Source organism: Oenanthe melanoleuca, chromosome 10, assembly GCF_029582105.1.
Source record: "Oenanthe melanoleuca isolate GR-GAL-2019-014 chromosome 10, OMel1.0, whole genome shotgun sequence".
In the NCBI taxonomy this organism is placed as follows: domain Eukaryota; kingdom Metazoa; phylum Chordata; class Aves; order Passeriformes; family Muscicapidae; genus Oenanthe; species Oenanthe melanoleuca.
The window spans coordinates 9,598,098-9,612,044 of NC_079344.1; the positions used below are offsets into that span (position 1 = coordinate 9,598,098).

Here is a 13,947-nt window from a genome sequence, read left to right on the forward strand (position 1 = left end):
AGAAATATGTGAGGAGCTGACATCTGCCAACTCCAGTCAAACTCCCAGATTTGCTTTGATGCATCTCTCAGCTGCTTATAAAAGGTGTCCTTTAAAGGAAACCTCTCACTAACAACTGGATCAGGTCGGCAGGAAACATCAGCACTGACTTAGGAAAAAACCCACTCAGTGACAACACAGATCCCAAACAAAGCTGTTTAGAACTTCCCACATCCCTGCAGGGAGTCACTAAATGCCTGCAGGATCAGACTGCAGCACTAGGACCATATATGGGATAACAGTACATTCCAAAAAAAATCCCAATAAATAAATAAAATGAATATGAAAGACAGCAAGTAAACATCTGGCTTGTCAGACACAGACTGGAATTTATGTTCAGGGACAATTTAGCACAGCAGGGAAGCAACAATGACAGTACTTGATGCTGCCCCAAGTTGGGCTAGGCTACAATGTTCTCATCCTTCAGAGAAATCATACGGCTGAGGTGGCGAGTCAAATTTGAGAAATCCCAAAATGGACACCCACCAGAAACTTTCAGAAATAAACATTCATAGTTCAGTTTTCCCATTCTGGAAAGCACCACTGCTTGACTGGCATTAAGGAATCACACCAATATATACATCTGAAATAGTCCAAATGGACCTAGAATGCTTCAGTGCCCAGCACTTATTCTTCTCATACTGTACCTGTCAGGTGGCAGCTAAATACAAGTACACGACAGGTAGATGATGCTTCAGTTGTCAAAGCAGCATCTTCCACTGATTTCAATGAGCTGTGCATGGCATTGTCTTGTGGGATCGCTGGCTGATCCAACAAGATGTGAGAGGTGATCACTTGGAGACTCCACCAGCATTGACTGATGTGATAACACAACATTAAAAGAAACTGCAACATTCTTTGGAGCTGAGTGCTATGAAGACTGACCATGAAAGCAGAAGCTAGGCTTGGCACATTTTTTGGATACTTTCAGGAATTAAGCCTTTTCTTAAAATGCAGGAAAGAATTGTATGTTGCTTCCTGAAATAGAGGAATGCAAGGGTGTGCTCTGCTTTGGGTATCCTGCCCCTACACACACAGGTGTTACATGCATGAGGCAGTCTGCAGAAACACCACTTGTCAGGGCTACATGCAGAGTTATTATTTCTATGCCTACTGTGTGATATACAGAAAACCCAGCTATGACAGCCCATGGCTGCTCAGTAAATTACAGCCAAGCCTTGCCTGAGGTCACTGCCCAGAGATAATAGTGCACCTTTGATTTCAGCTGGTGAGGAACAGCCCTTGTGTGGGTCTGCACAGATGTAAGAACAGGGGCAGTTGATCATACACACACCAAGCAGAACAGCTGGTGTGACAGTGCACATGTACACAGAGCACACGTGTGTACATGCCAGCTGGTACATGCAGATAAATATGGACACAGGGAAGATAAAAGCATTTTTACATGATGAAAGCTTGCTCTAAGTTCAGCATTTTCACAGAAGCAGTGGTTACAAAAAAAAAGAGAGAGAGACAAAGAACAGACATATTCAAGATACATTTCACACTTTTAAGTACATAATACATTGTCTACCAGTCAAGTATTCTAGTACTTCTGGACATCGAAAACAACCATTATAGGGACTAAACAAAGAGGCTGTAAAACTTCCTGAGAGAAAAAGAGTATCCCAACAGTCCATTTCATTTATGATCTTAAAAGCTAGAAAGTAATAGTATGTTAATCTATAACTGAGACAATGTTCAATCACACAATGCCCCAAAAGTTTCCTGAAACTAGTTCAAGTTTAAATCCTTAAAAGAAAAAGAGGGGTTGTGCTCCTCTTCCAAAGTGTGTGTCCTAGGAACCCTGGCATTCACAAACTTGTACAGAATGATGTCCTAATTCTGCCATTTCTAACTTAGTTTTTTCACAGAAATTACAAAGAGACATTAAATTTTGGGATATGGGGGAGCTGATCCAAAACCACTACGGATTTGTATTTCTGACTTCAAGCAGTTTTGGAACAGCCAAAAGATCAGTATGAACAGCATTATATAAAAGAAAAATTGGGGCAAACCATATTTGACTGCCCTTTTTCCTACCTTTCCCTTCTGTGTCAGCAGTGCTTTGATCACCTAAAACAAATAACCATCTCTCTAAGCTAGGGCACACGTACTGAGGTTTTTTGGACATGAACATCCCCCTCTTTTCTCTCAGCAGAAGAGCTCTACAGGACACGCCTACCTTGCAAACTTTTCCTTATCACCAGTGATTTGATCACCATCATACCTAGAAACAAAAGATAGTACATCAATCAACAGGGGTTATGCATTGCATGATAGTCAACACAGACTTGCAGAAAGCAAAAAAATTCACAACTGCAAACCATTACAAAAAACAGCAAGAAAAACAAGGGAATGAGAATGATACAGCAAAGACAACACAGAGTCTGCTGATACTTCCAAGCCATGCTGATTCAGAAACTTCATTTGTATATTTAAAAAAACAGAAGACACATTTCAGTGGATTTAAGCAAACACTGACATACACTGATTTCTTGGGAAACTTAACAAGCAGCACCAGGTACAGAAAACACCAGTGAGCTTCTATCCACAGCAGGCCATGAAATATTCATTGCTGTGCTGGAAGTGAACAGGCTGTGACTGTTCCAGCTTGCAACCACAGCTCCCTCCACTCAGCAGAGGGCACTGATGGTCTACAGATAACACGGGAGGGCAGACACGGCTGAAGAGTGATGCCTTATGTAAGGGAGCCTCCAGGAAAATGTTCTGTAGGTACAGACACTGCACTGACTGTCGTGGAGACTGGCAAAAGGCAGGCAGGCAGGTGAAACTGCTGGGTAAACAGAAGTGAAATTTAAACTGGCTTAATTCCCTAGAAGTAAACAGGTACCTCACTACTACTCAAATCAACAGAAGTTGGATGCCCAGCCAGGTATGTGCAGTGTTTGAGCAGCACCTTTATGGAGGAAATCCAGACTAATGGGAATTTTTTTCCTGTAGGACTAAAGCTTCACTGTTTCTGATGCATGTTCCAAAGACAGGCAGCAATGTGACATTTCAGTAAAAAAATTACATGCTGCTCCTCTTTCTCTTTCCTAAGAAACACACCAATCATTTGAAATTGGATTTTGCTAGCATAGTTATGGAAAGACTTGTTTGTTTGAAACCAAACTGCTAACATGTTTTGGAAAACAGAAAAATAAGGTAATGGCTTTTCTAGAAGTGAAGACCATAATGGCTCAAGAACAGTTAAATGAGATTTTGTATACTACAACTTTCCAAAATGATGTCAATTATTACGACAGACAGCCTATGAAGGTCCCATGTATTAGCTATAAAAGTAATATAGCCTAAATGAGCATGTTTTTCCTCTTCTGATAAATCAATCATGAACTTTTCCTTTTTGTCTGAAATTAATTAAAACTAATTTTAAGTAATCCACCTATGCAAGTTCCTCATCCAAACAATGAAGACAAAGCTTAAGCAAGTCTTGAGCTGTATTTCTTTATGCTGTGTTCAACACCAGCACCCTCAAAACATTCAAATGACAATGCCCCTTGACTCTGCCTGGAGAAGAGACTGAGTCTGAGTAATTTTCAGCAAAAGGATGGATTCAGTGAGGAATGTGCACATTACAGGGAAGCACATGCACAAGCTCTGTGTGAGGATGAGGTGTCATGCAGGGATACCTGAGCTGAGCTGGAAGCCCTGAGAAGCAGAGAGTGTTACCTCCCATGGAGCACTGAGCTAACACCACTACTCCTGTGCTCCCACGAGCCTGGGGCTTGTCTACTCATCCTTCTCTGCTTGACTGGGCTGAAGATGCTATTGCCTCCAACTACTGCTTCCCTTCCAGCCTCCCAGCTGACCTCTGCACACATACTCCTTCAGGCACTTCAGTTAAAGCCAGCTGGGTTAGCTTCAACATTTCAACAGCAGCTCTTTGGTAAATAAATAATTTTGAAGGAAACAAGCTAGGAATAAGTCATGAAAGCAATCTGGAGAAGGGAACAACTAGAAGAGGATGTCTGAACATAGCCCTGGGTGTCTCTGCATGGCTTTTGTGTAGTCTCTAAGAACAATCTGGGTTCTATACAGCAGTTAAGACTTAAATATCAGATTTGGATCTGACTCTTAAAATCAACTGAGTGTAAGCACAGCACAGAATACCTCTCCATTAAAAGTAATCAATTATTGGCTCAACCCACCACCAAACTTTGAAAGGCCAAAACCAAAATGGGGAAGGACCAACATGTGTATCATACCAGAAACCCTGGTGCTTGTGCAGGCACCAATCAGAGTGCATTCCTCACAAATCTTGTTCCCTTAACACGTGTCTCCTAGCAAATATTAGCACTAAGCCCTCAAATCACCAGTTTTAACACCAGGCACTGGCTCTGTAAATGACATCAACCAAACAGAAGCACTGCTGGTCCTGTCCAGTAAATGATGATTTGGTGTCACGGTGTATCTTCAGCACACTTCTCTTTGAGACTGACTGCAGTAACCCTGTTAAACCCTACAGTGACAGCTGTGTTTCAACATGGCTGCTTCTACAGAGCTGCAATTACAATTTGGATAATCAGCAGTTACCCACAGGCCTCAAAGTATCTACACCCTTCACTGCAGCTGCTTGGTTTCTAATGAAAAAATGCAAACAGTGTGACCAGAAAAAAAAGGAAAAGTGAAAAAATGGCAATGAGGATTTACTGTTTATTTCTAGCTTTGAATATTCTACATTAATTAACATTTTCCTGTCAATTTTTACCATTCAGTTACACCTAATGGTACATAATGTAAAGCTCATTAACTTTAAAAAAACAATCCATCTCTAGGATCTGTCAAATTGTCTTAACAAGCAATTAACATCTGAAATAAACTACAAATGAAATTTCATTTTCAGTGGCCGAAAGACAACTTCAGCAATGTCAAATAACCAAAGTTCATCTACAGCAGTTGAAATAATAAGCTAAAAATCACAAGTTTCTTCATTTAATATAGCTGCAGAGTGAAATTGTGACACACAGCCTGTCAGCTTTATAAGCCAATAACCACATTAGGCAGATTTTGGCCAGAATGCCTCATTTTCAGAGGAAGCTAATAAAAAGTGTAACTAGTACTTGGGTCAAGTTGTTGGCAAGTTCTTCACCTACATTTATATTGATTTTAAATCATCAGTAATGAGACAGCTGTCTTTCCCCACTGAAAAAAGTCAGTGATTTGGCCAACTCTTCAGTAAATGCTCACCTTGAAAATTTGCTGGGCCCCTCCCCATCTTCATCATCAAAGTCCATTCTGTAAAAGCAAGATTTCCAAGTCAGCAGGTCAAAGCATTGACAATGGGGGCATGAACATTCAAGCCAGCTGAGGTGTTAAAGATGAGGATTCCAGTCTTGCTCATCCTCTCCAGACCCAGGAGCAGCTGATTTACATCCCAGAGCTTCTCAGGGCTGTGGAAGAGCCCAGTTCTTCCTTGGGCCAAATCCCAGCCTGCCAGTTTGGCTCCTCCAAAGACCCACAAATAGCAGGAACCTCTTTCTTCACTTCTTACACAGACAGGCTAGGAAGTTTATCTTCCTAATCTAGACATCTAAATTAGATTCCTGGATTAGGCAGTGTGACTGTATCATAGATATTATCACTACAAATTTATACAATAGTATAATTTACAGAGCATTTTATCCATTTTTATACCTCTAAAGAGAGGTGGATAAATATTTATATCCCCAATTATAATAATGTAACTCTGCCATTAAAGTAGACAATTAAGCTGATATAAAACTATCATATACAATTACTGCACTAGTGCATTTATTTTAATAAAAAAATATGCACAGGTAACACCTCCCAATTTACAGTGGGCTCATCACAGCAGAATCTGAATGCATAGGGTATAACATCAGTCTGCACCAGACTAAGCCTTTAAATAATGTCTTTGCTTTGTTAAACTACCCAAACCCCTTTATTTCATATGGAAATTGAACATAAATTTCATTTAAAGTATCAATACCTTTAAAAAATGCAACAGCAAATGTATCTCTGTCCCATCTTTGTTAATAACACATTTCCTAATTTCAGTGTGCAAAATGAAAAAACCCTTTGAAACATTAAAAAAAAAGCCCTCAGGTATAAAGTCATTGATTCTGGTGTCCTGCCTGATCCACTATGTCTGCTTTACAGCAAGGCAGAGGGAAAGACAGTGAATCAGTTGTAACCTTTAGCAGAACACAGCAGAACACATAAAAATAATATTCCATCAACCTCCTCATACCCTGACAGATAAGATCTTCTGTTTAGATAGAATATACTGCACATTAGCAAAACAGTAGAAGCAGCCTCCCAGAAGACAAATGACATCATTTCAGAAGATTCAGAAAGACTATCTTTTATCTTCATTTAAAATTCCCATTAAAAAGAGGCTTTAAAAAAGAGCTGCACTATGCTCTTTTGTTTTGAAGAGACAGCATAAATCTTGTTTTCCTCTTTCACACTGTTCACATCAATCGTGAAAAGGTCTGATGCATGAGGTACTTATTAAAATGTATTTTCCTCAGAAGATGTGAGGCTACCATAAATACAGTGATAAAAACACTTTCAAAAATTTAATTATTCTCAATTAGAAACACTTTCATAAAAAAAGAAAAAAAAAACCAACAAAGCAAAACCAAAACGCCTCCAACAAGGTGGACATGCACAGGTTAGAAAAACTGACACGCAAGAGGATTTCAACACTGCAACAAAATCACTATGCAAATTCCCAAGCAATGTCAAAAGATGCTTGCCATGATTACAGAGTGCAGGAAGAGGGCAGGCAGGAATGATCAGGAGCAGATGCAGCTGAGAAGCAGACAGGGATCTGTATCACAGCCTTTTATTCAGCACAATTTGGGGGGTAGAATGGTGGGATGAGGTCTCTTTTCCCCAGATTTTTATAGCTCTGGTTCAGAGAAAAGGCAAGACTACATGGTGAACTGAAACAAAACCAATATAACTGAAACAAACTCATTAAAAAAAAAAAAAAACCCAATCCTCCCTGCCCAAATAAAGATAGCCCAGGAAAGTGAAAGGGCTCCTTATCCTCTAATACAGCAAAGCCTAAGTTAAAATCACATTAAATAAAGAACTGAGGGTGTATTACCTAAGGCAGTAATTGACCACTGCATGCATTATCTTATGCTGTCACTTTTTTCTATGAAGTTGGCATAATTTGTATAAAGAAAAAATATTTTTCCAAGCTGTCAATGAAGCCAAATGCCGACACGGCAGAAACACTTTCTGGATAGCCAATGACTTTAAACTGATCTGCATTCAAGTCCACACAGCAATTATTCTGCCAGCTTGCCTCAGCAATTATGAAAAAAGAAACAATTTTCAGAGATAACCAAAACTGGGAAAGCTGGCTGTGTATGCTAGCTCCACTCCTTTATGTTTGACAGAAAACCCTCACTTCTAAAATGCCCAAGGACTGAGGTGTACAAAGATGTATCACCAGAACAGCAGTGAAAGGACCAAGTGTTAGTTGCAACTTGGTTCAAAGAGAAGCTCAGAGGAATTAGACACAGCAGGCATTCTTTCCCTCAAGGTCTGAATACACACACACAGCAAACATTAAAAAAAAAAAAAAGCATAAAAAAAAAAAAAGAAAAAAAAAAGCACTCTCAGCTCAGGCTTGGAGAAAGGCTGTTAGTTCAGAGCTATGGTGCACAGATGAAATAGCATGATCCAGGTATAAAAGTGAGTCTATACTAATTTACTGACAGAATTAACATGTTAAAGACATTTAAAATAATTTGATTTTATGTTCCTCCCACCCTCCCCTTACTTTACCTTCTCAAAAATAGATGACAACACTTAAAAAGCAACAGTTAAAGCATTTCAATTAATATCAAGTCAGTATTTAATATCAGAATATTTCACAGTCAGCAGCATCAAGCCTTGGCAACAGTAAATTGCAAACTGATACTCAGAGCTGACATGGTTTATAATCAAAAAAGAGATCAAATATCCTGCAACTCAAGTACAGAACCTTATCTATGTTAGGCAGCAATGAAAAGATGTTAATGCTTTGTCTTTTCTTTTGAGTACAAGTTTAAAAAGGTTTTCTCATTGAGCTGCTTGAAAATAAAAATGTGATGTGTGTCAAAGACAGATTTTAGGAGTTCTCAAACCAATTTCATACAGTTAGCTCAGCATAAGAAAGGCACTCAGTGGGGAGAGATATTCAGTGTTCTGTTCAAACACCCCTCAGAACAACCATCCAGAATGTTCCCATCACACGAACCTCGCTCCCATTCAAGGCAAGGTCAGCTTCTCCCTTGTTAATTCACTCCAAGATTGAGACTCCAGCACTGTTACTGGAGCAGACACACAAAACTGGCCACATACCTTGGTGAAAAATCCCTAGAGCAGCTCTGGCAAGGAATGATGTCTTCATTCTGTAGGTGTTCGCCAGTGAACATTTTACTCCTGTTGAGTCCCACCACTGCCTTATTCAGGACTAAATAAAAGACTAATCAATCTCTTTTGAAGAGACTCTCAGATCAGTTATCTCTGAGAAAGCATCACCCAAAGACCATTACTATTTGTGATGAACCTTTGATAAAAACAGGAGGAAGCTGTCAAACTAGAAAGTAGTTTTCTGCTCTTCTCAAGCTCTTACTACACTTTTCTTCTAACACAGAGAATTACTATGAGTTGCCACAGAGCAATCTGATGTGGGCAACAACCCCTACACCACATCAGTCTCTGATGCTAGATAAAACAATTTTTTTTCTTTAGCAGAGCCCTCAAGCTTGTGTAAGGGTTGGATTTGATTCAGGCCCTTCTCCCAGAAGAAGACTGTGCTGCACTTCCAGTGAGACCTATAAGATCATGGCCCACAATCTCTGCTATTTCTGTACCTGGACCTATAAAGAAAACATCTTTAACAGGCCTCTCTTTAAGAGATTCCAAGAGTAACCTTCAGATGAAGTTGAGTACGTCTGCATGTGCAATCTTGCTACCTTTATTTACTTGATAAATCACTGTGAGATTAAACAGATGTAGGCAATACACATTCATTATACCTACAACAGCCACAGGATCCAAACTCCTTTCTGTATGCTTTGCCAAACCTGAAAATCTTTTGAAACAAGCAAAACAACAAGCTATATGCTTATTAGCAAGTTTGATCTTGCAGGTGGAACAGATGCATTGAAGAGAAAAATGAAACATCAGTAACTAATATCATAATGCAGTGTACGTAAATATAACATTACATAACAAACACACACATATATAGGTGCATTTTGAGTTTTACAGAACAAGTAATTTCCAGTTTCAGACCTGCAAAAAAAGAAGATGGCTTACCCAGAGCGACGCTTTCCTCCTCTGGAAGGCATGGATCCTGCCATCCTCACTTGTCCACTCGCCATCGGAGCCACCGGCAAGGCCACCGAGCCAGGAATATCTGATGCCATTTCTGTAAGGCAGAGGTAGGGGAAGAGGAGGGGGAAATCCCTTAATCCATTACCTTCAAGGAGAAATCTCTGCTGATAACATTAGAGACAGGCCCTTCCCAAAGCAAACAGAGAAAGCTTTCCTTTTTATTTCTGAGGAAAAGTAAAGCTCTCCTACTAAATCCAGCAGATTCACAGATCCTTTAGAAAAAGCCCAGCTAGGTCAATAGACATTACAGTGCCTGGGAGACAGAGAGAATTGCAGGTAGGTATCTCTGTAATTCCACTGACCTAATGGTTCTCATTTTAGGTCTCAAAGGGGATGTCAGATGAAGGCCAACAACCTTCTACAACAGTTAGAGTGCCTTGTGCAGAAATGCAGAGCTGAATTCCCAAGGCAAATGGAGCTGCGGATCATGGTACCACGGTACCAAGGAAAATAAAAGTTCAAAAACTCAGTTTGCCAGAGAGGCCAAGAGTTGAGAGCTGAGATGAATTATCAGGTGATACTGGTTTTTATTATTTATATTCTGGAGGCATTCAGAGGGCCAGACTGAGCTTGGAAGAGCTCAAAGGCTTCCTGCATTTCTGTGTGGTGTCTTACAGAGCAGAACTGAGCCCAAAATCCAGGCTGATATTCATCCCTCTGCCAGGGCTTGAGGTATAACCATAGATTAATGAGATCCTCAGACCTCAAAACTTTGATGTGAGAAACTACAAAAGCTCACCTTATGCAATGGTTTGCAGACTGCTAATGGCAAGAAAAGTCTGTTCTAAAGTCTATAAATAACAGTTCATCACACTTCAAAAAAGAGAAGTGGAATACAACACATTTCTATCCTTTTTTTTCTATCCATTATTAAGCATGGGATTAAGAATGTTTTTCCTCTGTATAACACTTATAAACTATATGAGCAATTAAAACTTTTTCCTAATGCACATATACTTTATTCACTCTGGAGGCAAAATCTACAGTCAAAACATTTAATTATCTTGAAAGAAAATGCATCTTCCTTCCAACTTTTAAAAAAACAACTTGGCAAGGTATCTGGAGCTACAGCTAAATATAATTACTAATGGAAAGCAAATCTGTTTAAAAATCCTGCTATTTTTTCCCCAACAGATAAGTATGAAATAACTTCAATTATGGAAACAGGAATCCATGTTCTTTCATTATGCCTGGAGAGCACTTCCATCTCTGCCACACTTTATACACATCCATTATGCAACATTATGCATTTTAAATAATAACACTTTATCTGTTCACTGATTTCATGAATTTCTTCTAGTACATTTAGTTTTATTAACTCCTTTTCAACTAAAAAGCAACAGAACAATCCAATATTTTTCAACAAAGTCTGCAAGACCAAACAATGAGACCTCTGCCTATGCCCCCACACTGCAGAAAATTCCACAGCAGCTAAAGCTGCAGCTATGTGGAAACACAACATTAATGTACATTAGCATATCTCCAGACAAATAAAAGCATCAGCATACAAACAACTGGTAAATCACTATTTCCAGAACAAGTACCCTTAGCTGTCTAAGGCTCATAATTCACTCAGAACATTCAAACTCATCTCTCATGTACAGAAGCGAAGGTCATTCTGAAATGCTCTGCTCACTCATTTATTAAAGCAGATGGTAAAAACCATAATAAATCTACCTGCAATGTGTCCCCATCACTCAGAAACACATTTCAATATAGATCATCGAGGAGATCAGATTTCTTTAAAGTAGTAACTGTAATACAATTTCAGATTATCTCTGAGCAGCATTTTAACAGTAAGAACAATACTGTATTGTGAGGAGAAACTTTTGTAACCTCATTTTCCTCAATCTAAACCAAAGGTGATGAAAAAACACACCAAGGGTTGCATTCACCTGGTTTTAAAAGTCCAAAAGTCAAAATTAATTGTTTAAGATAACTTTAAAGCTCACCAAAAAAAGGAAACAGAGCCCCCTTGCTCTCTTTTATACATTCCATGCTTAGAGATGCATCCAGAACAGGTTGAGCAAACTTCTGTAGAGCCCTTGCTCTCACCACTGACAAGGCAGGGAGAAGCAGACAAATAATTTCTATCATTGCCCAATTTATGTGGTTGTGGATAAGCAGAATGAGTTGTTTTTCTGCACTTAGATTCAGCATTACATGTGTGAAAATACAAGAGGCAAAGGCAGCTATCTAGATTCAAGTAGACCAGAACTGTGGGTTTTTTATAAGAGGGGAAAAATGATAAAAGGAAAGGCCAAACCAGAGGTTCAGTTAAGTCAGTGTCCAAAAACACGTGAAAGAAAACATTTTAAACAAACAGATAATCTATCACAGTATAAGCTAAAGAATTACTGTGTAGATATCTTGATTCTACAGAACTGCACATCAAAGACAGCGCAATACAGAAAGTAACTTCTTAGACAAATCAGCCTTCAGATATGTCTTCACAGTCCTGGGAGAATGAAACCAAGCTCATTGTGCTGACTGCTCTAAAACGAGGCCTTAAAAATTTCCCCTTCCAAGATATGAGCACAAGAGGAAAAAAAAAATTCATCAGGGCATGCACTGACACTTACCCACATGAAAGCTCAGCTAAGAGGGAAAAATGGCTCAGGCCCTTCAAATCACAGATATATTTAAAAACAAAACAAAAAAACCAAACAAAAAAAATCCCACAAACAGAAAACTAAAAGAAGACGAAAAGAAAATACGTTCTGGATCAACAATCACAAAGATCATGTTTTCAGGCTTATCTAAACCCACATCCACATTAACACTGATGTTCACAAAAGTGTTCCAGCAGCAAAAAGTGTTGGGAAACAAGGTGTTCTCCTTCCAAGATTGCATGTTCAAAGAGTGGACTTCCCTTCTGCCAATGGAAATAAAACAAGTGTTGCTTACTCTACCCAGAATTAAAACACGAACATAAGGGTACAATTCTCAGGAAGTGAAACAAGGTCAGGCTGAACATTCATGAAAATCATCGGTAACCATCAAGGCAGCATCCTGAACAAATTTCTTTAAAATCTTTAAAAGATGTTTCTTAGTGTGAAATAGAAGTATTTTTTTTCTGAAAAAATGCATGCAATATTTCATGTGGAGGTTAGAGAGTTCCTAAAAGATCTGCCAAAGAACACAGAAATGTTATTACAACAGAACCCAGCACAACCCACAATCTTTAGGGAACATTCCTCCAGTTGGACAACACTTAACAGCTCTTGTCTTATCACTGTCATGTCTGGGAGCAGGCTAGATCCTGCCACTAATATTTATGTTCATCTTGGGGATCCCTGAGGAGCCACATTAATCCAGGTACAATGTAAAAACAGAATTAGTCCCTCCATTTCTGTCCAGACTTAATTTCACTGCTGAACATTCAAAGTTTGGACATGACACTTTACTTCAGTGCCAAATTTAGGTCAACCTCAAAATATTCACGGATGTTTCCGAAATAAAAGATAATCTGCAAATGCACATTAAAATACTGGGACAAAATACAGGGATTTATTCCCTCAAAAATCCATGTTCATCTCAAGCTGTTACATAGATCTGCAAAAGAAATAGCTGCTGTGCACTTCACAAAGCAAAGCACAAAGAGCAAGCTAAATGCTGCACAAGGACACCATGCAAGTGCACGAGAACCCCAACCAGAGCAAGAATTACCAAAAAGTGCAGCATGCCAGGATGAACCTGGGCTTCTTTTTTTTTTTTTTGCTAGGGAATTATGAAACCACAGCTCTCAAGCCCAAACTTTGCATCTTGAGCCCCACCCCAGATCCACTGCCTGAAATGCAGCTGTCTTGTCTCTGACACAAATTTGTGACTTGCTGAGGTATCCCCCAGAGCAGGGCAGCTCTTAGGCCAGGGATCATCACAGGGAGCATCACAGCTCCAGAGATGGTGGTCCCTGCTCTGCTCCCTTCCACAAACCACAGCCATGCATCCTGCTGGGAAGCTGTGAAATGCTGTGCATGACAAGACTTTCTAAGTCCATCTTACAAATAACTGCACTATTTTCAGCCACTCGAGCTATACTCCCCTTGACTAAATACAGCAGACACGGACAGGGCCAAGTTTAAACCCAAAGTCTACTGGAGAAATGGTTCTGCCGACTCCCAGAGACTTTGAATCCCTGACATTAGCTGTGAGGACCAGTTCCAGGTTTGCTATTCCATGTCAGGTACCACTGAGCATGCTCTCCACAGGGCTCCTTTATCCTTCAGCATCTACTGTAATAAACACAACTGAAGTCAGATACCAACATCTGACTAAACCAGAGGAAATTCTACTTTTATCAATACAAATGCGACAGATTTCCAGCCACTAATCCATAGAATGGCTGAGATGTCAATCACCTCCAAATAAATGTGGATCTAAGGCTAAACACAGAATTACCAACGAGCCTGAATCCCAACAGCATCTTACACAGTGATTTCAAAATGTTCTTTTAAATATTCTAAGAAAACAGATTTCAAAAACTTCTTTAGAAACTGTATTTTTCACTACCCTCAA

At 39.4% G+C, this 13,947-nt stretch overlaps 1 protein-coding gene across 2 annotated transcripts in view; it reads right to left on the bottom strand.

The window, feature by feature from the left end:
• The window catches only part of ARNT2 (aryl hydrocarbon receptor nuclear translocator 2), a 94,554-nt gene that overhangs the window by 61,262 nt on the left and 19,345 nt on the right, over nucleotides 1–13,947 (bottom strand). The window contains exons 2-4 of one of the 2 annotated variants that reach the window (XM_056499808.1): nucleotides 9,352–9,463; nucleotides 5,251–5,298; nucleotides 2,225–2,269 (exon numbers count right to left, since the gene is read on the bottom strand). In XM_056499808.1, coding sequence (XP_056355783.1) covers nucleotides 2,225–2,269; nucleotides 5,251–5,298; nucleotides 9,352–9,463 — 205 coding nt within the window. The remainder of the gene's footprint in view (nucleotides 1–2,224; nucleotides 2,270–5,250; nucleotides 5,299–9,351; nucleotides 9,464–13,947) is intronic. The other variant, XM_056499809.1, reaches the window with a different exon arrangement.